This window comes from Lissotriton helveticus, chromosome 5_1 (genome assembly GCF_964261635.1).
Source record: "Lissotriton helveticus chromosome 5_1, aLisHel1.1, whole genome shotgun sequence".
Classification (NCBI taxonomy): domain Eukaryota; kingdom Metazoa; phylum Chordata; class Amphibia; order Caudata; family Salamandridae; genus Lissotriton; species Lissotriton helveticus.
The window spans coordinates 1,448,012,299-1,448,035,767 of record NC_136065.1 but is presented as its reverse complement, the minus strand read 5'-3'; the positions used below and the strand labels follow the sequence as shown (position 1 = coordinate 1,448,035,767).

Here is a 23,469-nt window from a genome sequence, read left to right as displayed (position 1 = left end):
CCTATAACGGCAGAGCTCCAGACAACATGTCCACTCAAAGGGAAATCTCAGACCCCTGCAGCCACTCTGGTACAGTTCAATCTGTTGAACAGGGTCAGCGGGCAGAGACTCTCCTCAACGAGAGGTGCATATGATAGATATTCGTACTTTTCCTCTCTCCGACACTACTTCAGATTGTACCTCGGGATGGAGTGTGCTACACTGGGCCAGGCACAACAGAGTTTGTCTGATTTCTGGCTTCTAAAAAATGCTTACGCTTCATACATAGCCATAAAAAGTATGATTTTAATGATTACTATTACAACTAATAATACTATAAATAGTGCTAGTAATATTACTACTAATAATATAACTTGTTTTTATAGAGTGTTGCATATCACATTTTTACAGTTTCTCACCATTTGAAATCATAGCCGTTTATGTGTTACTGTTCGCCGAGGTAACAGTGCTCAATTTTCTACTTTACCAACCTTGGAAAGATAGAAGGCTGAGTTATCTCTATATCACCATAAAAGTATAGCAATGAAGACATGCCGATCAGCACAATGAGCCGACGCCATATTGAGGCGTGGGGTTACAACTATGAGTATAGATGGTTCAAGCAATAGACATCCTATAAGGCCAACATTGGGAGAACCTGTTATTGTTTTCTTGTAGCACATCATACCTTATATGAACTCTCAGGGTTCTTTTGCTCGAATTACATGAAAAGCTATACACTTGGGCAACTGTCTCAAGAACCCAAGAGTTGCTCTCAGTTCACATGCCTGTACTTCTTATCCCAAACTCTGGGGTTTAAATGGGCTTGCAAGACATTAAAACTATTGGGCTTATATCCATGTCCTCAACTTTACAGGGAAAACCACTGATCGATGTCTAAACGAATGTAGGAACCATTAAGGTAATCCATGACAGCAACGCAGAACTTGTTTACATTACACATTTTACTTAAACTTGCATTTTTTAAGAGTGTGTACTTCTTCCTGTATATTTTTGTGCAGCATATTACTCTTACATTGTGTTCTTTGAACTACGTTGCTTCTATATGCCTTTGTTAGTCCAGGTTGTGGATGGGTGTTTATCAAGGGCCACAATTGAAAGCTTCGGAGTTGTGGCTGAATGAAGTGCTAGTTTCTCACAGTGCCTGTCAGTGGGTCCTAAAGATGTTCAAAATACATGCTCATCCAATCCTTACCTTCCCTCCGGATTGCATAGAGCAATAGTCATGCGTGCCAGTTTTAACTAGGATTCTGTGCAAAAGTGTTTGAAGGAGGTACACAGCTGTCAAAATATTGACAGGGAGAAAGTAAAAGAAGAGGATGTGCTTACAGGTGAGTGGGGGTGTTGTGTTGCATAGGGGATGTGGAAACGAATGTAATGAAATTACATTCAGGAGAGAGTGAGAAGAGTAAGCGGAAGAGGAAAGCGATATGTGAGATATGCAGATGGAGGATTTTAGAAACATGTGGTGAGAAAAAGGCCTCTGAATACCACTACCCTTTCAAGCAACTTTGTAATGCTTATTTCACAGTCTCATTTGTTCCAGAATTGAAATATGTTCAGCTATAATTCACAACAAAATAATTGCTGTTACTCATTTATTTGACAAAGGTAACAAGCACTGGCAAAACCAATATGTCTGATTTGTTTAATGTGCATTTAACCTCCAACCAGTTTGATTCCCCATGTGTTGCTTTAGCGTTTCTGCTTTCTTTCTTTTCAGAATGAGTGAAAGAGATACCCAGAGCTTCAGCAAATGGGTACTGGTGCTCACTCTCTGCCTTATCACACTATGGGGACGACTCACGTCGGCGTCAACACACCACAGAGTGCACTCAGGTAGGACGGAGCGCCACGCCCCCTCTCTAGTATGGCACGTGCGAGCGAACGCCCGTTCCTTCCCTCTGTGCTGAACATGCGCGCGCGCGCCCGCTCCTTCTGTAATCTGGAACATGCGCGTGCGCGCCTGGCCCATGTCAGATGCTGAACATTGGTGGCAAGGTTCCATGTAATTAGCAGATCAGCGAACCCTTTGCCAATTTCATGAACTGGAAGCGAATCAGAAAATCAAGATTTTGTTTTCCAAACGTTAATCTAAGTCTAATTGAACAACAAGATGCACAGAGGATTCGGCGACGTTTACAGAACGCGATTTTACTAGATGCGTTGATTTTATATTTTCTTTTTGAAAGCAGAGCTGTCTCCATTACGGCGAGACAATGGTCTGATTAGAGAGCTGGGTTTAATTCGAGCTGATAACAATGGTTCCGAATTCTGTTTTGGTCCTGATGGGAGCTCTCTGCGGAATCACAGCTCACCGGGAGAGGGTGCATTTGATGTTTATTCAGATTGCTTCGCAGCCCGAACACACACACCAGTTTGCCTGCCTAACAAATCGCGTTTAGTGTCAATAAGGGCTGCCTGCATATCGTCTCCCATAATGGTTCGAATATTGCCGGTCGAGCTTTGCTGATTCACTGTTCCGGTGTTTGTCTGCCTGCGAGTGCACGGAAAAGTCAATGAAAATGTAATTTGCAAATGTCCTTCCAGTACTTGAGAACATTTCATTTTCATTGCCTCGGTGAAATTGAAAAACAGACTTTAACATAATGTTTATTTTCCCTCGCGCATCAATTTTAAAGTTGCTCACGAGGGACTGTTCTAAGAGGCGAAACATAAATTGCTTTATTTGTGATCATTTGTAACGATGGAATGGAATTGTTTGAGGCTGAAATTAAGTAAGAGACTGTTGAATCTATGTTATGCCTCAGAGACAGAAGAAAGAAACATGTACAATCCATATTTGATTTTTATGATTTTGCCAGAAGTGCTGAATGTGATGACACACAAATCTCTTATTTTCTTAGCACCAGTAGTCTTCCATGACCTCTGACGACCACTCCTCCTTCAATTCTATTTTATTTTATTTAGACATTTTGAATACTGTGTGTGAGACCTGTCAGCATCAGAGCCATTTAAAGAGAGAAGCAACAGTGACTGTTAAGAACTTGACGCTGATTTCATACAGAGCTGCAGTAAGGGATCTCATGGGATGAAGAACTGTGGAGTTACAAGAGCTATGCGGGTGTCCAGATTAAGCCTGGGAGAAATGTGGTTATGATCATGCTAGAGAAATTCCTGTAATTACAAAATTTTGCGTTTTGCAAAATTCTTGAAATTACTTGAAAAGTCCCCTTATGCATGTCCTTCTAATGCTTGTACTCAGGAGAATTATTTACACAGAAAATATCTTGCTCGGAGACAATTTTTTTGTTTGAAGCAGTGTTAGCTGATAATTGACATTTAGTCATGTTATTTATAAATTTCATCGGGTGAGGCCGCTGTATAGAATAAAACTGAGAGACTTGATTTACAGTCCATAACGTTTGAGTCTATAGAGTGTAAGTATGATCTGGAGTGGTAGAGTGATTGTATGAGGTGAGGAGAAACTCAGTGTCATAGGAAATGACATGGGGTGGATATAGCTCAGCCTTGAGGTATTGCTGAGCAGCTCTTCATATTCTGATATAAAATGCAAGAATCCTATGGTAGAGAGCAAGGGGTATGATCTATAGGTTTGAACTATAGGGCGAAGAGTATCTGAGCTTGAATCAAACTCGATAGGCTCCTTATTTCGGAGTGAAATAGTTCAAGAATTAGCAATTTTTTTAATCTGCTATGAACAATTTATATACTAGAACTTAAAACACTTTAGGACCTCGTCTTTGATGATTTGCTCTCTCTCAAAGTTCATATAAGGATATCATTGCCAACAGTGTGAAATGCCACCCTCAAATTGAGTAGAATCAGCAATATTTCTCTCCATTATCAAGAATGCCCAAAGCATTGAAAGCAATTTACAGATTGTCTGTTCCAGGTCTACAACCAATTGTGATTCCCAACGGGAATTTGTCCAGGAAGTTATTTTCAATAATGAACCGTTTTTGTGGGCACAACTTGCCAGAGCATTTCTTGTTGCTAACGAGTCATTCAACAGTTATTTTTCCAAGAGGTTTTTTAAGATAATTTATCAATGATTTAATGAAATCCACTAAAACATCTGATTTTTACTGTATGTAAAATGAAGCTAAACTAAGATGATGGGAATAATGGATGAACAAAAAATATAAGCAGAAAATGTACACAATTCTGCTAGTGTAGGTGCTTCAACAATATAGTCATTTCTTATATGCTTCTTCAAAATTATTAGGCTTACTCACATTGAGGATTATGTGCTCAAAACCTCCTCTTTTCCTGTTTATTTTCTGGACATATTGGGGTAAATATTGTAGCTGTACATGGCTTTATTGGGCGATTATTGTAGATGTATTCAATGGAGGCCATGAAAAACCATATATGTACAGAGCTGGCCTTTGACAGGAGATTGGCCTGGGCATCAAAATGATTAGTGAATCAGATAGCTAAAAGAAATGACCCACATCTGCAAATCCAAGCAGTAATAAACTTGTAAAGTCAATCCAATGGAAGGGGAGACTGCATGCATGTGTGCTTGCAGCAAACTCAAAGATACCAATGATAAAATACAGCCCACCATATTATAAAACAGGCCCTCAAACAGCCAAAATAGCAGCTCACACACTGACCTGTCGAATCAGCCGTTTGGGCTTTGCCAGATTGCCCCATGTGCCAGTCCACACCTTGTATGTGTAGCATTTATAAAACCGTTTATTTGGTTGAGTGACCTAATGGGACATTTAGACACTCATGACTGCTGACGTTCCTCACAAATGACGAAACAAATATGTAGCCTATTATAGACTGCAAAACATTCAAGAAAACATGAGGTGATTTCACTGTGTCTTTGAGATGCTATGTGCAAATGGAACCCATTTTTCTTTAGTTCATTTTGAAAATGCACCAAGCATCGGCAGAACTCCTTCCGTCAAAACTTTGCGCACATGAACGAAAAGTGTTGGTGTAAAAGGGCTTTCAGCTCATTTGAATCTATCAGCCGCGGCTGGTAGTGGGAGTACCGGCCTGGCGGTGACATGGGGAGGGGTAGGGGCAGGGTGGGGGTAGTAATGTATGGATTACGGACTTTAAAAGGTAAGTAAACATAAAAATAAATAAAACAAATTTCGTTGCACACACTGCATCGCATTTGGTGATGCAGTGTGTGCGAAATTCGTTTTATTTATTTTTATGTTTACTTACCTTTAAAAGTCCGTAATCCATACATTACTACCCCCCACCCTGCCCTTCCCCCTCCCCACGTCACCGCCCGGCCGGTACTCCCCCTACCGGCCGCGGCTGGAATCTATTTGTATATATTTTATAATCATTATCTAAAACCACTAATATAATTATTAATATGTTGTGTCTTTTACCCTTGATAGCCTGTTAAAGTTGCAGAGTTTGACTTTTTCCACAGTGACCAATTCACCTTTAGTATATAAAAATGTATTCTTATTTTTACAAGGATCTCATACTAAAATATATCCGTCAATAGATTTGTTAGAATATTTGTAACATGATTCCAAATTGCTTGGATGTTATGGTAATTTAGAATTGTTTAAATCAGCTGGACTTTTGTTCAATTTGTTGGTGTGCTTCGGTGGTGATTAACGTTGTTTCTTTAAAAACAATATATTCAAAGTCCTCTGGTGAAGTAGAAACCCTTGCAGGTCCTTGCATATTTTTTATTACTATGTTACTGAGGTAGTGTGCAGACCAACATTAGGCAGTTTGGGACTTTTTATCAGGATGTCCCCAGGGCTTAAGTCGTGGTACCACGCGGGTGGACGGTGTCCCCCCACTTATTTTACCGGGAGCTCGATAACTGGAGCAAATGGAGCCACACATTCACTCTTTGGCCTCTCTGGGGCGAGATCGGTGCCCATTCAGAACGCTGCTCACACACTGGCTTCTCTAATGCAATCGCATCTAAGGGGTGAGCGAGGGGAGGCAAGGAGTCTGATGGTGCAAGCCACCTTTCGTGACGTCACTTTCTGTCTTGACGTCAGTGTCCCCCCACTTCTTTTTTTACGACTTGTGCCCTGGATGTCCCTAAAAACTAAGGAAACGTTGTTCCTTGGCAGTGTGAGATTTTATTGTAATATTATAGCCCAGTGGGAGAGATTATGCCACCCAAAATCTGGGCAATGTGTTTTTGACAGTTTTTTTTATAGTACTGCAAGCTCTATCCTTGTTTTGCCTTACAAAAACCACTAGCTATCCACAACACATCATACAAACACACCTGGTGCTTCACCCCTTTCTCACTGACACAACCCCATTGTTCTACCCAACACCTTAAGAATATGCCTTCACCAGCGCCATTCGCTCCTTGTCAGCCCTCACCTCACACTCATTCCCTGAGCCCTTCCTTCTCTGCAGAACCCGCCTTCTGTCCGTCACTCATCAACATTGGAAATCCCAACGGATATGAAAAGTTGCGATGTCTTTCTTTGTAAACTTCAGAGCGGGTTTTTCAAAAATTATGCAGGCTTCTTAATTTTTCAAAGTGTTGTAAAGAATTAGAAATACTTGTGCAAAAGAAGTCCTGCAAAAGTGTTGCATGAAAGACAAATCGGCCATTTTGATGAGAATTATCTGGGAATATTGTTTGCATGCAGCTGTTCTTCAAACACATCATCTAAAACAAACGTCTGCAAAATTTACAGAACGCCATATCCTACAGTAGTATGTAAACCTTTCAAAGCTTCACAGATGATATTTACATCACCCCCTGCTCTATCTCACATTACGGAGGGGGCCACAGAGCCCTTGCTCCCAGTCTCCACATAACACACCTTCACCCATATGTTGGTGGTTGACTTGTGGAAGGGCCTTGAGAAGTGTCAACAAATGGGATGGACAAGAAGATATGACTGCTCAAATCTGAGAGGACCTCTGTAGATCAGCATCAAGTCTGACTCTGGTATATTGGACGTGAGAAAGGTCAACACAAGGGCCAAGTGAAGAGGACCAGAAAGGGTAAATCTGCATGTGTGCCATTGTCCTCCTCCCATACAGGTGTAAAAGGAGTTGACTGCATCCACTTCAATGAGACAAAGACAAAAAACATAATAGCAAACTTTCAGAACCCTGGAGAGCACCGTATGAAGGAGAGGAGACAAAAGAATTTAAGGGCTAGATATACGAACGTTATGAATAACAATTACTTAATTGCGATTTCCTGTGAATCGCAATTAGGAAATCGCTATTTTTAAGGTATGAAACTCTTTTGAGTTTCATTACACTTTGGAGTTTCATTAGAGATTCCTAATGGGTCAGAAATAAACCTACATCATGAATATTAATGTGGTAGGCCTCGATTTTTGGCCCATTAGAAATCACAGCCATCACAGGTATGTTGGCCTGCTGGTGTCTGTGGATTACTTTTAAATAAAGCAATCTTTTTCTATAAAGGCAGCCATTTTCCTTAAAGAAAAATGCGATGCATTTAAAAAGAAAAAAAATGAAACTTTAAAGTTTCATTTTTTACACATAGGCAATGGTCCGTGGGACCACCGTCTACTCTTAAAAGATATTTTACCAACTATTCTCAAAGGTGAAGGTGACCTTTGGGGCCCCCTTCCCAAATGCAAATCAGTTACCACCATTTTTCAAATGGCAGTAAATTGCAAATGTTTTCCAACCACACTTCGGTCGCAAAACCTTCGTACATAATTTCCAATTCAGCATTAGGAAGTGGCACCCTCAACATGCCTCTTCCAAATTCCAAAACTCAAAACCCAAATTAAACTTCAGTAACAAATGACTGAATCACAATTTGGGATGTGTACATCCCAAAAAGCATTTTGGTGGTCACAGAAGGCCTGATTCTGTGATTAGTGCCATCTGCGGCCTCAAAAATGCTTTGTACATATTGCCCAAAATGGCCCAGAGCAGCTCGATGGGCGTGTGTCCCAACAAGAAGACGAAAAACAGTAAAGTCCTGTTGCACTAAGTGCGCGCTCTCTTAGTCTTTCCAGCAGGAGGTGGTGCTTGTCATTGTTAAATACCTTTGAGGCACTAACTGCCCATATTCACATAAACATGGAAGTAGAATTTAATATCTTAGAGACAGCGGCAACTGATAGAGAATGATCTCAAGAAAGGAGGATGAACCTTAAATCTATGGCTGCGTCTTGGGTCTGTTGGAACTACTCTTGATTATCAAATGTTGGTCGAAAACATAGATAGTTATCTCTGCAGCATGTTGGTATAGTCATACACTCTCGCAGATTATGTATTCTTGTAATATTCTGTCACTGTTCGTCCCCGTTGTTTTTTGTACCAGGAATAATGTTTGTGGACTTCCAGGGCTGCAGACTGCATACCCAGCATTCACCCATTTTGCTAGGAACGTCTTGTTTGCCACATATACGTGAAGGCAGGTCTCAACCAAGGCTCTCAAAAAGACATTGACTCATTCAGAGACTTCTGTAGTTCAAACAATGACTTAAAAATAGATTTGCCAGGGGACGCCTCCTGTTTGTGGATTTTACGAAGAACGTACAAACCACAGATAGATATTTGGGTTCAGGAACATAAGGAAATTCAAGCTCTTCTTGGTTGATGGGGCGTTGTTTTAGCCTTTCTAGTGAACAGGTGGCTCGGCGTCCACAGGGTGCAAAGGTGTCTCGTAAAGCAGGCTCATTATTCCCAACCATCAGTACTGGCAGCATTATTGACATGGAGGCTTCTGCTATTGAAGAAGAAAGGAAACATGGCCATGGTTTACTGTGTTTATTCTTGCTGCGTGCTCGACATATTGTTTTTTGTCATAAAGATAATGGCATTAGGACAGGGAGACACCATGTTCGTCTGTGGACCGGCATGCACGTACATTAGACAGGCATGGCATGGAATTCAGTATTGAAAAAGTGACAGCCGCATTGGCTCTAGGACAGGAATAGACAGATGATGGAGCTGATAGCGAATGAATCATTTTGACCGGGATATATGACGCTTACAGTAGTACAGTGACGGGGTCTGGTTTTCAGCGGTGCAGCGGGTGCAGTGGCACCGGGGCCCCGAGGTGAGATAGGCCAGAGAGGGCGCCGGTGTTTTGCTAGTGCGTTCCCTGGGCCTTGCTCTGTGTTGTCTCTTCCTACGGAGGGAGGAGACACTGTCACGGAGAGCGAGACAAGGTCCAGACAGGCACACATAAATCCACGGCTCACAATTGAGAAGTCAAGAGTGACCGACAAAAGGGTAACGAAAATAGACGCAGACCATGAGAAAAACGAACGAGGGGAAGGAAAGGTGGGGGTGTAGAAACGGAAGGAGGAAAGCAAGAGTGAAAACAAAGATGTCAGAAGATGAGGAATTGAGGGCAGCAAGGGGTGAGAGAGAAGACAAGTCAGATATAAACGAGGGAGTATAAAGAGACAAGGAAAACACGAATGAAGAGCACAGAAGGCAAGAGAAAAAGGTCAAACTTTATAGGGAAGACAGAAAATGTCAAGAAAAATGGAAAAGAGGACGAAGGAAGGAAATATGGAGGCGAAATTAGAGGCGAGGAGATATTTGAGGGTAGAGAGAAAGTGAGGGACGAAAAGAAGATGCAAGAGGGCGAATATAGGATGCATTTTGGAGGTGAGATACAAAAGGGGAAGAAGAACTGGAGGAAAGAACAAAACGAGAGTAGAGAATAATTAAGAAATAGATAAGAAGGTTAGGGGGAAAGAAAAGAAGATTGTGAAAAACAGCAAGCAGAAGAAATATCGAAACAGGCATTGGCAAAGCCAATAGGTCTTGCCTATCTAAATGCTATTGGCTAGGGCAATGTGTTAGTCATATTGTATACCAGTGTGGCTGCTGTTTAGCCTGTCTTAGAGTAAGTGGCATAGAGTCGGGTGGGATGAGGTGGAGTAAAGTGGGTTAGAATGGAGTGGGGTAGAGTGCAATGACGTAGACTGAAGTAGAGTAGAGTGGGGTAGATTGGGACAGATGTGAGTGGGGTAGAGTGGGGTATAGTGAGGTAGACTGGAGTGGGTAGATTGTAGTGGAGTAGAGTGGGCTAGATTGGAGTGGAGTAGATTGGAGCTGAGTGGGGTACATTGGAGTGGAGTTGATTGGAATCGGGTAGATTGGAGTTGAGAGGGGTTTATTGGAGTGTATTGGAGAGAGGTGGATTGGAGTGGGGTGGATTGGCGTGGTGTAGATTGGGGTATAGTGAGGTAGACAGGATTGCAGTAGATTATAGTGGAGTTGAGTGGGGTAGATTGGGGCAGATGTGAGTGGGGTAGAGTGGGGTATAGAGAGGTAGACTGGAGTGGGTAGATTGTAGTGGAGTAGAGTGGGCTAGATTGGAGTGGAGTAGATTGGAGCTGAGTGGGGTACATTGGAGTGGAGTTGATTGGAATCGGGTAGATTGGAGTTGAGAGGGGTTTATTGGAGTGTATTGGAGAGAGCTGGATTGGAGTGGGGTGGATTGGCGTGGTGTAGATTGGGGTATAGTGAGGTAGACAGGATTGCAGTAGATTATAGTGGAGTTGAGTGGGGTAGATTGGAGTGGAGTAGATTGGAGTTGGGTAGATTGGAGCTGAGTGGGGTAGATTGGAGAGGAGTCGATTGGAGTGAGGTAGATTGGAGTTGAGAGGGGGAGATTGGAGTAGATTGGATGGTGGTAGTTTGGAGTGGGGTAGATTGCAGTGGGAGAGTGGGGTAGATTGGTGTGGTAGATGGGAGTGGGGCAGATTGATATGGGGTAGATTGAGGTGGGTAGACGGGTGAAGTGAGATAGATTGGAGTGGTGTGAGTATATTAGGGTAGATTGGATTGGGGTGGGGTAGGGTGGAGTGGAATGGGGTAGATTGGTGTAGATTTGGGTCGGGTAGCTAGGAGTGGGGGAGATTGTGGTAGAGTGTAGTGGGATATATTGGGTAGACTGGAGTGGAGTGGGTTAGATTAGTGAATATTGGAGTGGGGTGGATTGGGTAGATTGAAGTACGGTTGATTGGAGTGGTGTTGAGTATAGTGTAGTGGGGTGGGGTAGATTAGGGTACAGTGGTGTACATTGAGTGGATTGGGGTAGTTTGGGGGTATTAGAGTGGGATAGATTGGAATAGAGTGGGGTAGATTAAAAAGGAGTGGGGTAGATTTTGGTAGATTGAAGTGGGGTAGGATGGAGTAGATTGGAGTAGAATAGATTAGATTTGGGTAGTTTGGAGTGGGGTAGATTGGGGTAGGTTGGTAGGGTAGTTTGGAGTGGAGTAGATTGTAGTGGAGAGGAATGGGGTAAATTGGAGTGGGGTAGAGTGGAGTGAGGTAGGGTAGATTCGAGTGGGGTACAGTGGAGTGGGGTAGATTGGAGTAGAGTGAGGTAGATTGGAGTGGAGTAAATTGGGATAGATTGGAGTGGGGCAGATTGAAGTAGGGTAGATTGAAGTGGGGTAGATTGGGGCAGTGTAGATTGGAGTAGGATAGATTGGCGTGGAGTGGGATGGGATAGATTGGTGTGGGGTGGATTGGGGTGGAGTGGGTTATATTGGAGTGGAGTGTGGTAGATTGGAGTGAAGTGGAGTGGGGTAGATTGGGGTAGAGTGGAGTGTGATTGATTGAGGTAGTGTGGAGTGGGGTATATTGGAGTGGAATCAGTATTTTGGATTGATTGGAGTGGAGTGGGGTAGATTGGGTGAATTGGTGTGTGGTAGATTCTGGTGAAGTAGAGTGGGGTAGATTGTGGCAGATCGGGACAAAGGAAGTGGGAAAAGAAAGACAGTAGGATCAGGGACTTAGCACAGGCCCCTGCAATCCCTGCGAGGCAGGGCTGCCCCATCCCTTCAGGGGCAGCCAAATCCTTCAGAGGGGCACTATTTCACCCAAAGCATATGAATATTTGTGAAATAGGGTAGACAGTTGGACCCACCTTCACATTCTGCAGGGAGCTCACATCATTTTACATTACCCCACCCACTGGAATGCCAGTTTATTTATAACACACATCACTTCAAAACCTATAAATGAGGGGTGCAAATATTTCAAAAGCACCAATGAAGAACTTTATTTGCAATTCGTAAGTGTCCTGGAAAAGATACTTTAATCGAATCAAAGTAAATCAACACACTTTACTTGGTGATGTGTAAATAATAAATGTTTGCTGAAACTCTATTTCCACACATCTTTTGTATGCTAAATAGTTTGATCAGAAAAACTGCATGGTGGTGCAAATTCTGTTGCCATTTCAATGGAGAAAGTGCTTTCTGTGAATGGCAGTGCTCTACCACACTATTGTTTAGTAATGTAGGTGTGACAGTATGCTGCCTAATGCACCACTGGATACATGCCACAACCTTACCACTCTCCTGCGGAATGAGTGTGGCTCATTTGCTACACTTGTTCTTTGTGTGAGGCTTGGATTTATGACTTCAGTGATATAACATAAATGGCAGCACCCTCACTCCAAAAATTGCTTCAGGACTTCGGCCCCTCCCGAGATCGCATAATGCATCTGCAGCTCTCCGTGGTCCATTTACTTTATTGTATTTCCTTCCGAACCCTCAACCCTTCTAGACAGATTTATCAGCCGCAATGTATGTTTTTGTTAAACTTATGCTCATAATGTTCATAATAAATACAAAGGTGCCCCCTTCTGTCAGAAGTCTCACAGTTTAATTTACATGGGAGGCCAGAATTTAGCTCCCATGGTGCATTTACGCACCCCAGGAACTATGAATATACTGTCAACTGACAGGTCTTGTGAACAGGGTTTCAAGAGAGGCTAGCCACTAGGAGATTACCAAATGGGTAAATGAACAAAAGGGTCTCTGTTACATCCTGCTTTTCTTTCTTCTCTGTCCTTCTTTAGTGTTTGTTATAACTTGCTCGGCATACATCTATGATGTCACATAGAATACTGGTTGTGTATGCTTGAGAGAAGAGTCAGTTACATCTGAGGCTGAGCAGCAGTCCAACTGCTCCTGGTGGGATTATAATTGAATTTACTTAATACTTTATTATCATCTTGATCTAATACAAATCTTCAATAAATCAGATCTATTTCTATCAACTGGATTCAAGGTTCATCTTTTAAGTGTTACACTCTCCATCTCAGAATATGCCAAAAGAAGGCTTCCATGAAGCACTTTATTGAGGTGTAGGGTGTTCTTCTGGATCAGCGGCCCAACAAACAGTTGTCTAAAATAAAAAGCACCTGTAAATGCATTAGGTTTAGTCTATGTTATAAATATTAGGCTGCTTTTTGTTGTAAATTGTAGCTTGGTGGATAGTTGTGCAATATAAGTTACTGGAACTCCATACAAGTGTTATGACTTATTTTCTAAGAAAGGGAATATATTGTGCTGTTACTGGTGGTATTCTAAAGTGAGGAGATTAGTTAAATAGGGTAGTACTACGTATTGTTGTGGAGGAGTAGCAACACATATACTTCCTTCTAATGCCATAACAATCCAAGCTCCAGCCCTAAGGTTACCTTCAAAAGAGATCGCTGACTGTGAGCATCAATCTTAGAAATCCGCATCTAAGCTAGCAGGGTTATAGTGTGTGTGATGTGTGGGTAGTGAGAGAAGGCTGCGTTCTGCTGTGGTGTTGTTTATATCACATAGAGACCATAGATGTGCGGTTGAAGCACTATATAAAGGTGGGTTACTGGGGTGTGTCATGTGACTTTGAGCTGATGGTTTGCAGACATGCTGGTCCGAGGTGCATTGGCTGCCTCTTCTACGAGCTCTTCAGCACTGGGCGTAGAGTGGGGTACATCTGGCGAGAAGGGGAGCTTCTCTCTGGGGCCGGGAGCGGCTCTGAAGGGGAGGTAGGGGCATATGAGGTGGTTTGAGTTAAGTAGGTGGGAATGAGTGTCCACATGGGACACAGTTCACCAGTGGGGGCACAGGCAGTCCTGAGGAGGACGGAGGGGCAATGGGGTGCAGGAATTGGGTGACAACCATTTACTCCTAGTCTTACCCTATAAAGCAATCCATTTAACGGTTGCATTGTATGAAGATAGTTTCAAAAGGTGCTTTTACTTTGTGTGCAAAGGAGCTTGGTTTGTCGAAAAGCCTTTGCTTAATGAGGTTCACTGTGTGTTGAATTAGCGCAGTGATTGGCCTAAGGCACTGCGAAAGTTTTTGGAAGAATATATTAAAAACCACACAGAATGCCAGGGACATATTGGTGACATAAGATGGGCCAGAACAGGCCCTAAGTAAATTGTGCCAGGCAGGGCACAAGTCGTAAAAAAAGAAGTGGGGGGACGCTGTCACCAGACGTGACGTCCCGACAGGAAGTGATGTCACGAAAGGTGCAGAGCTCCTCGTCCCAGAGAGGCTAAAGAGTGAAGTCCAATTGTTTGGCTGGGGGACGGCGTCCCCCAGGTAAAATAAGTGGGGGGACGCCGTCCACCTGCGTGGTACCCCGACTCGAGCCCTGGAGCCAGGACTTGCCCTGAAACAACAGCCACGGCTGTCAGCAAAGTGTATCTTTTCATCTGTGTTAAAACAGTGTTTTTCTTCTTCTTGGGTGTTAGGCGGCCTCTCCATTTTATCTGAGCCAACTGAGAGGATTCAACACACTGTAGAGTAGTGAATCTGCCGACCCTAGTGGAAATTCCAGCTGACCAATCACAGATGCTTTATATAGGTTTCAGAAATTCGGCTTTTAAAAAGTGAAATTCAGTTTGATGGCTGAGAAGAAACAGCCAGGCAGCAAATAGGTACGTAAATAAATTGCCAGTTCCCATAGTAGTTCATTAAAGGCACCTATAAGCTATCACCTATAACAAGTGGCAGCATATTGTGCACACAGTTATCGCATCACAAGAAACAAACCCGCAGCAAGTGGGCAGTACTCGAATAGATTTCTAGCCATTTTCTTTTGGTGTTAATGAAGCATAAACAAATATGCAATTTCTGGGCTTACAGTAAAAAAAGCCAACAATGAAGAAAATGTGCTGGTAAGAGAGTGTGGTTACTTCTTTGGTGCTTTGGGCTGAATAAGTTGCCTTTATGCGCAAAGAGCAGGTATCTTCAGGTCAGTCAATGTTCCTTTCTCTCTGCTATAGAGAGGGACCCCTCCGTCCCTGATGTGCAGGGACAGACTGTTAACAGAAAATGCACTCTCAACCCACCGGGCTTGCAGGGGACCTCGCAGGCCTCATGTTAATGTCCATTTGCTATGATCCTTCCCAAAACCTCACCTCATCAGAAGCAAACATCGAGTTGGCCCTGCCGGTATTTCAACATGTGGATTGGAGCCTGGGAAGCTATCCAGCTCCCTTACGAATGCATGCACAACACTCACCAAGCACCTCTGGTAACAAACTCTTACCGGCATTTCGATTAAATTCAGAATGTAACTTCTACGTGTAAGCACTAAAGCATGAGGAGAACAGTAAGCAGGGCCGGACTGGCCGTAGCGGGCATCAGGCGTTTGACCGGTGGGCTGCCAGGGTAGGGGCCGGTTGTCAGTCCCTGGGGGGCGTTTTTTTGTTACTGGGGTTTGGCATCATCGGCCCCCTGTAACAAAACCAGCCCTAGCAAACAGCTCGGCTGGACCCCAATTCCCCTCCCAGGGGGGCTGGCCAAGCAGTTTGCCAGAGCCGGTTTCTGTTCCCAGTCCAGCCCTGACAGTAAGTTTGATGCGCCCGATCAGTAGAATCAAAGCCAGGAAGGAAACTGACCAAATAAGCGCGGGACAGTCAGGTGCCATATTGAGCTCAGGAACTCCACGCCTCATCCTGGTGGAATGAAACCTTCGTACCTGAAGACACATGAACCATTGCATCTCTAAGTTTCAAGCATAGTGTTAACATTTTTCCAATAGATCATTCTTCTAGTGAAGACAAAGGTCCTCGATTAAATAAAACAGGTCAAGACATGCAATGCCAATCACAGAATGTAAAATTGATCAAGATTGCACCTGAGACCATGCGTAGTGAATCGCTGAGAAGCCGGGCATTTAAGCCCAATTCAGAACCGAAAAGGCACCGGCCTCAGCAACAAAAGGGAGCACTAGAGCGAGTGCCTGCTTCAGACCCAGTGGAACTGGTGAGTGCGCGTTGTCCCAGGGGAACTGGTGAATGCCATGCCAGAACTTGATTTACAAGGTCTCTACTGAGAACAAAACAGCGCGTTGAGCCCATGGCACTCGGGCAGCGCTGTAAATTTAAAACAAGGTTGAAGTTCTTCTTTTTATTTTGTTTTCCCGATTGTTGTTTGAGACGTTTACAAGACGTTTCACCAAAGCGGATGACCACAGTACTTTGCAGATGAGAAACTGATAAGAGAAACACTCAGGGAAGAGCAGGAAATAGAATGCCTACAGCCAATAGAAATGAGGAAATGTAAAGTGACCAGCACAAGGACCAATTAAAAGTGAAGAAGAAGTGAAGGCAGGATATATTTATTACTATAGATTTCAGAAGCACAGTGCAAGCACTGTGTAGTCAAAACATAAAAAGATAATGAAGATAAGGACGAGCAAAAGAACAGAGCTAAGAAAGAGCAAAAGGTGGTAAGTAGGAGAAAGGAAAAGGGGCAGAAATAGAAAAGATGGAGAAAATAGAAGGTAGAAGATAAAGCAGAGAAGTGAACATTTGAAAGGAAAGGGGAGGAATGGGGTGTAGAGGACGCAGAGTAAAGGTTTTACATGGAGGTCACTGGATAGAAGGGCAGAAGATAGAAGACATGGTGTCAGGTAGTATTGGGGAGAGAGGGAAGAAAAAGAGGCAATGGTAAAAGGGAACAAGGAGAGGAAAACATTTAAAAAGGAGGGCAAAGCTAAGTAAGCGTTCGTGGGCAGAGAGAGACCTTGTGGACGCAGAGCAAGTGAGAGATGAGATATGGATGGAGATATGGAAGAGAGACAAAAGACAAAAAGAATGAAGAACTCAGAGACCCGTAAGCACAGGTGTAAATATAATTAGTGCAGTAATGCCTTGGACAGTGAGAGGCACACTGCACCAGAATTAAGCCTAGCTTTTAATACAGACCTGCTGGGAAAGGGGAGTTTATCTTCAATTCTTGCTTTAGCGCTATTGCCAACCTTCCTACCCCAGTGGCCAGTAATACACGAGCACTGGATTAAAGACAAATACCCCGGCATACAGACTCATTAGCTCAGGAAGAATCCGCTGACAAGGGGGCAGGGAAATATAAACACGAATTTTGGACAATGACAAGGACAGTGACACATCGACATTGGGAACGGGAGACATGCTCACCATTACAGGGACAATTACACACTAGAGCATGGAACAAGAGATGCATGGCATAAGTAATAGTGGATAGATGTGCACAGACAGTGTTGCAACTACACAAGTTTACTAGTCAACGATACACTGGCACTGAGGCAGTGACAATCAGATATAGACTTTAAGACACTGGCTTGAGGATGGAAACATGGGTGGATAACTATTGACTGTAGAGTAAGAAGACACTAATAAGGGGCCAAAAACACTCTAATAGGAATATACACAAACACTGGTCAGAGATACATTGACACCAGGCTGGAAACACATTGGCAATAGCACAGGGAATCCTTGCTCCACTGGCAACCTAATATCTGGCTATAGCGATAACAACAATGACTGAGCCCACAGTCAGTTGAGCATACCCCACAGGATGTGGGGATAGGTGCAATATTTAACTCACTACAGTGATCTACCATAAAGGATTCACCAATGGCTGAACACACCACCCACTGAGGACACGTACACATTGTTGGAGAAAGTCAGAAGAACATGCACAACTCGAACAGATACATGGGATTTTGGCTTTAAGGTGGTGAGCTCATAACACTGAGAGAGGGGAGCTTTGACAAGGGGGAAGGTGATCCAGCGGGCTATAGAAAATATATCATAAACTACGCTACCCAACTTCATAACCTATAAACAAAATTCTATACTAAATATGGACCCATTTATGAACCTGATATATTTTGGGCCTACTGAATCAGGTGGTCAGAATAAATCTATATACACATTATCTACACACTATATACATATTTATACATTTGCAAAAAGAATATTGTCATTATAATAAAACCCAACTATTTAAACGACCACCATAGGTGACGTGATCTAGCTAATGGTAACCTATACTTCTAAATAATCAAGACCAGCTTGTTTGTCAAAAGTAAGATTTTATTTTCTAAATTATGGTATATATATTGTAAGTTTTATAAATGAAATTTATTTGCAATAAAGCAAGCATGATGGTAAGAAATATAAGAAAAATACAATTTAAGCAATTGAATCAAATTTAAAGAAATTATATAAAGTTTAGCATTTCTAAAACCTATTTCCCTAACTGAGCTAAATAGACAGAAATTAAAGTAAAGATCTTTGAGGATTCTTACGTGCTCCACACAAAGTCCAGCAGCACATCACCCTCATCGGAAAGTCAGAAAGCAGCAGCCAGCCCAACCCTAAGGGCATGACTTTTTATACCTTTCTACGCTAACTAAACTAGCAAAGGAAAGTTTTCAGAAATTCTCGACGTCCCATTGGCTAAGAGTGACAAGTGACATGTCACCCGATTCTTAAAAAGTTCCACAAAATCATGTCTTACAAAGACCATTGTCTCTTCCACGTGAAGCCAGAAGCTTCCTGCGATTGCAACTTTGTATTAAGTCATCCTCGCAGCTTCCATAGTCTTTCAGTACAACTTCCGCGGATGCCAAGTTAAGGACTGACAAAAAGTTCACTTTCGACCTTGGCCATGTCCGACAGAATGATGTCAGCTCATCAGTTTTTGCTTTGTGAATGCAGCTTCAATAATCGTTTTAATTCAGAATGGGCTTCTCGTGACTTTCTGCAGAATTATAGATCAGCTCTTTTTCTGCGGCTCAAATAACTAGGCCCAAACGCAGGCAACTTATGTTTTCTAGTATAAAACAAACACAAGAAAAGTATTAATGTAAGAAATAAAGTATATTTTGTATCCACCCCATGGTTTACTAATTAATTAACCCACCCAATTAATCAAAATGTTACCTAGCTAATGCAAACAAATAAAGCAGCGTTTATATTTACCAGTCTCCGTTTTTCTATGAGACCCATATGCACCTAGAATAGTAGAAATGACATCACACAGACAAGGAAAAGCAAAACAAGCACATGCTTCTTTTAAGTTTGCAGCAATTAGTAATGACAAAAACGAAAACAATAAATTATTTTATTATTTTGCACGAACAAAAAGATGCAACAAATATGCACGTTTATGAGCACATATGTTAGTCCCCCCACGTGTAAAGTTTAATCTAAGTTGTATTAGCACGACATATCACAAATCATTAATAAATTTATTCATGTTATGGAAATGTGACTTTGCGAGTCTAAACAAAATTTTGTTTTCTATCTCGCTCCATCAACTCCCTCATCTGGTGATTAACAAATCACCACACCAGCACTCAAAATTTTGGTAAATTAAATTTTAAGAAATCGATTCAAATTCATTTGTATTAGTAAACCTAAAAATCTGTTTCAGCATAATCTTTGCAATTAACATGACGTTCTCTATGTAACTCCTGCAACTCGATCTCCCTTTCCTCTTCTTTTCTGAGTTTATAGATTCTCTTCTTTTCCTTCAACTGTTTCTTTCTTTTATGTAACAAACAACCTACTTTAGTCAAAATAAAAATGAATACTATTATAATCAAAGGTGCCAGAATCTTGCCAAGAATTGAACTTCCGATATTATGAAACCAGTTTTTAATTGCTTGAAACCTTTTTGAAAGTTTCCCTGTAAAATCTTCTTCTTCTAAAGGAATTATCTCTGAATGCATTTGTGTAATATTCTTAATATACATTTCAATATTCTTACTTTCATCTGGTATATATGTACAACAATGTTGGACATGTAAAATGCCACAGACTCCTCCCTCTTTTGCTAGGAGTATGTCTAAAGCAAGGCGATCTTGAATTACCATGGATCTAATTGCAATAACTTCAACATTCACTAATTGAAATCCATCAGCAGTGTCTGTTGATAATCTATCAACTATAGTGGACAATTTTCTAATTCTCCCAGCATTTAGGGTTATACCAACAAAAGGTATTACAGCTTGAAAAATATCTCCCAGAACTTCGGTAAAAGTTTCTCTTTTAGCTCTATTTACATAATTATGAATTTTAAACAATCCTTCTGAATCTCTGTCAACATGAAACACTTTAGGAAAAACAATTCCCACATAACAAGTTCCATACCAATGGTCTGGAAGGTTATAGTAAGCTTTGTCACCACAAACAAAATAAATTCCAGGGAAGATAGGATCTTTTCCACCTTTAAATCCCCAACCTCCCATAATCTGATAAGTATCTTCACAGTTACTTGCACCTACAAAATAATTATCAAAAAGTGTATTATCTCTTCTAATGCAAAGCTTTCCACTAACAGGTTTGTCTATGTGAATTGCAATATTTTCAAGCATTTTGCCATTTAATTTCTCATCCTCTTTTTGCCAGAAGGATGACTTAGTCTGTTTGACTAATTCATTTCTCTTATAAATTGCTCTTCTCTCCTCAACCATATTCAAAAATTTCTTTCCTTCAGCACTTAATTTACATGTTAGATTATTCTTATAAGCATACTCATAAGTGAGTTCGTTAGTAACAAGAAAATATTCTCTCAATTGTTTTGCTTTCTTATGCTTATTTAAAGCATTATCAATCTTAACATTAGCAAAAATCTCATCATAATTTGAATAGTAATATTCTAAACGTCCAGTTTGGTAAAATAAACTAGTTAATACACTACATGTTACAGCATAAGTGAGAGGAAGCATATTATATGTTACTCCCTCAGAAACAGAAGCAGGTAACTTAACACAGACATAACAGTCTTTTGCATCCATTACCTTTACATATTCACTCAAAAGCTTTGTGAATGTATTGCTTGAAAAATCACCTATTGATTTATCTTGATGAATGTTAGGCTGATGATCAATTACTTTTGCAGATGCACTATGTTTAGATTGGCTAACCAGAGCTTTGCTTGTTATGTTAACTTTGTGTAATTCTCTATTCATTTCTAAAGGTATAATCACAGCTAGTACCAACCAGAGCAGAACTAAAATGAGCAGACATACCAGAGTCATCTTACAGCATCTTTTAAAAACAGAACATTTTGAAGTGCTCTCCTTAACGTAAGGCATTTTTATGTTAGTTTTAGCCTCAAAAATAAAAATAAATTTTAAAATTTATATACACCCCCCTTTTAAAATATATTTTTCTTTTATAACCCTAAACAAGATTTCTTCGACCTTATGTCATACATAAGTTTTCTTCAACTAAACAGTTTTTCTTCGACCTTGTGTCAACTAACAGATTTTCTTCAGCCTTTTGCCAATTTAATAATTCTGTACTTCAATCATTGTCACTAATTTCTTGGATTTCGTTTTCTTCTTCACTACTATCATATATGTCTATAACAGGTGGAATTACTAAGTAAGTCCACTCAGGAGACTTGTATTTCTGGTTTGGTCTAATTATTCTCTTCCCTTTTCTCGATATCACTTCAATTTTTCTTCCAACTCCAATTTCTTTTCCTGGACTCTTTTGACTACTTATTTCTTCAACTTGTTCTATTGGCTTTTTGATCAATCTGACTCTCAATCTTCCACCAGGCCAGTAGTCTGCTTTTCTCACGTACTTCTTCTTTGGTTCAGAATTATTTGATTCTGATTTCCAAGTCCTTTTCTTTCCGTTTTCACTTCCACCTTCCACGTCACTTTCTTCAGTTTCGTAGTCTGAAATTTCAATTGACTCAGGAACTTCTCTATTCGGCAATTTCACTCCTTCAGGAACTTCACTTTGTCTTCCATCACTGGTACTCGGTAATTCGTTCTCCTCTTCTTCTTCAATTACCTCTAGCTTCCCAGATTTCGGATTTCTGTTCCTTACTTCAGAGCTTGTTCTCTGCCTTTCGGTACTCTCCTGGTCTGAAACTTCTTTTGGTTCAGCTTCTTTGTCTTCAATAGAGACAACTGAATCCTCAGTTATCTTTCCTTTTAACAGATTCTCTTCACCTTCGGAATCTATTTCAATTATTTCTAAGTCTTTTCTTGTCAGATTTCCATTCACTGGCACAGTTTCCAGATGTCGACTTTCTTGTCGATCTTCAGAATCTGGAATTACTTCACCTTCTGTTCTATCTTCTGCTTCAGAATCAGAATCATCTGTGGTATCACTTTCAACATCAGAACTCTCAGGAGTTGGTACTGGAATAGTATGACTTGGATGAATCCAGCGCTTCAATCCTCTGCACTTTACAGCATTAGTAGTGATCAAGATTACCTGCCTAGGTTTCTGCCATCTAGGAGATAGACAATTCCTCCTCCGATGTACTTTCGTTCTGACCCAATCGCCAGGTCTCAGATCATGAGTCAAAACTTTTTCATTTGATTGAGCTTCAGTTCCCACCTGATTAGACACAGAAGTTACCATATCAGATAACCTTTTACAGTAATCCAAAATTGCACTGTCATTTATGCTCAACAGTTTACCTACAGGTACAAAAGCTTGCCTCATAACTCTTCCCATTAAAATTTCATGAGGACTCAGACCTGTCTTTTTATCTGGTGTACTTCTTAATGACATCAAAACAAGTGGAAGAGCATCAGTCCACTTAACACCTGTCTCTAGACACATTTTTCCAATTCTGTTTTTGATAGTTCCATTTATTTGTTCGACTACACCTGATGCCTCTGGTCTGTATGCACAGTGTATTTTCTGCTCAATGCTCAAAGCTTCACAAATTAACTTCAACAGTTTGTTATCAAAATGGCTTCCTCCATCACTCTCAATAGTGACTGGAAAACCGTACCTTGGGATGATTTCTCTGAGCATTAGTTTTGCCACTGTAATTGAATCACAATGTCGTGTAGGGAAAGCCTCTACCCATCTTGAGAATAAGCATACAATTACAAGTACATATTTCAAACAGTTGTGTAAGGGCATTTCAATGAAATCTATTTGTAACCTAGTAAAGGGACCACCCTCTCGACCAATTATTCCTGTCCCCACCACTGATTTTCTGTTTGGATTCATTTGTTGGCATGACAAACACCTTTGACAAAAAGATTCTGCAATGGTTCTAAATTTGGTATTGAACCATGTTTCTCTAAAAAGTCTGACCATAGAATCTCTTCCTAGATGTGCAGGACCATGATATAATCTGGCCATGTCAGCAATCAAGCAATTTGGTAAGACTATTCTGCCATCTTTGTAAACCCACACTCCATCTTCTTCACGTGGTCTACAATCTGATCTTAACCATAGGTCTTTTTCTTCATTATCTGCTTCGTTTTGTAAATCTCTAATCTCATGCCATGTTTCTACAACAGTTGTTAGCATTAATGAATTTGAATCAGTTTCTTTACTCCTCTCCCGATTGTATGAATAATTTTTTCTTGCGCAGTACTTTGCTGTTTCGTCTGCGAAGGCATTTCCCTTGGAAATATAATCAGTTCCTCTAGTGTGCGCTGCACACTTGACTATGGCAATTTCTTTTGGCAATTGTATTGCTTCAATTAATCTTC

The 23,469-nt window shown here is 41.2% G+C and overlaps 1 protein-coding gene across 2 annotated transcripts in view; it reads left to right on the top strand.

Annotated features, from left to right (window-relative positions):
• The window catches only part of LOC144755472 (chemokine-like protein TAFA-2), a 908,084-nt gene that overhangs the window by 381,829 nt on the left and 502,786 nt on the right, over positions 1 to 23,469 (top strand). For both annotated transcript variants that reach the window (XM_078644443.1, XM_078644444.1), the window contains exon 3: positions 1,724 to 1,839. In XM_078644443.1, the coding sequence (XP_078500569.1) occupies positions 1,725 to 1,839 (115 nt within the window). In that variant the 5' untranslated portion in view covers position 1,724. The remainder of the gene's footprint in view (positions 1 to 1,723; positions 1,840 to 23,469) is intronic.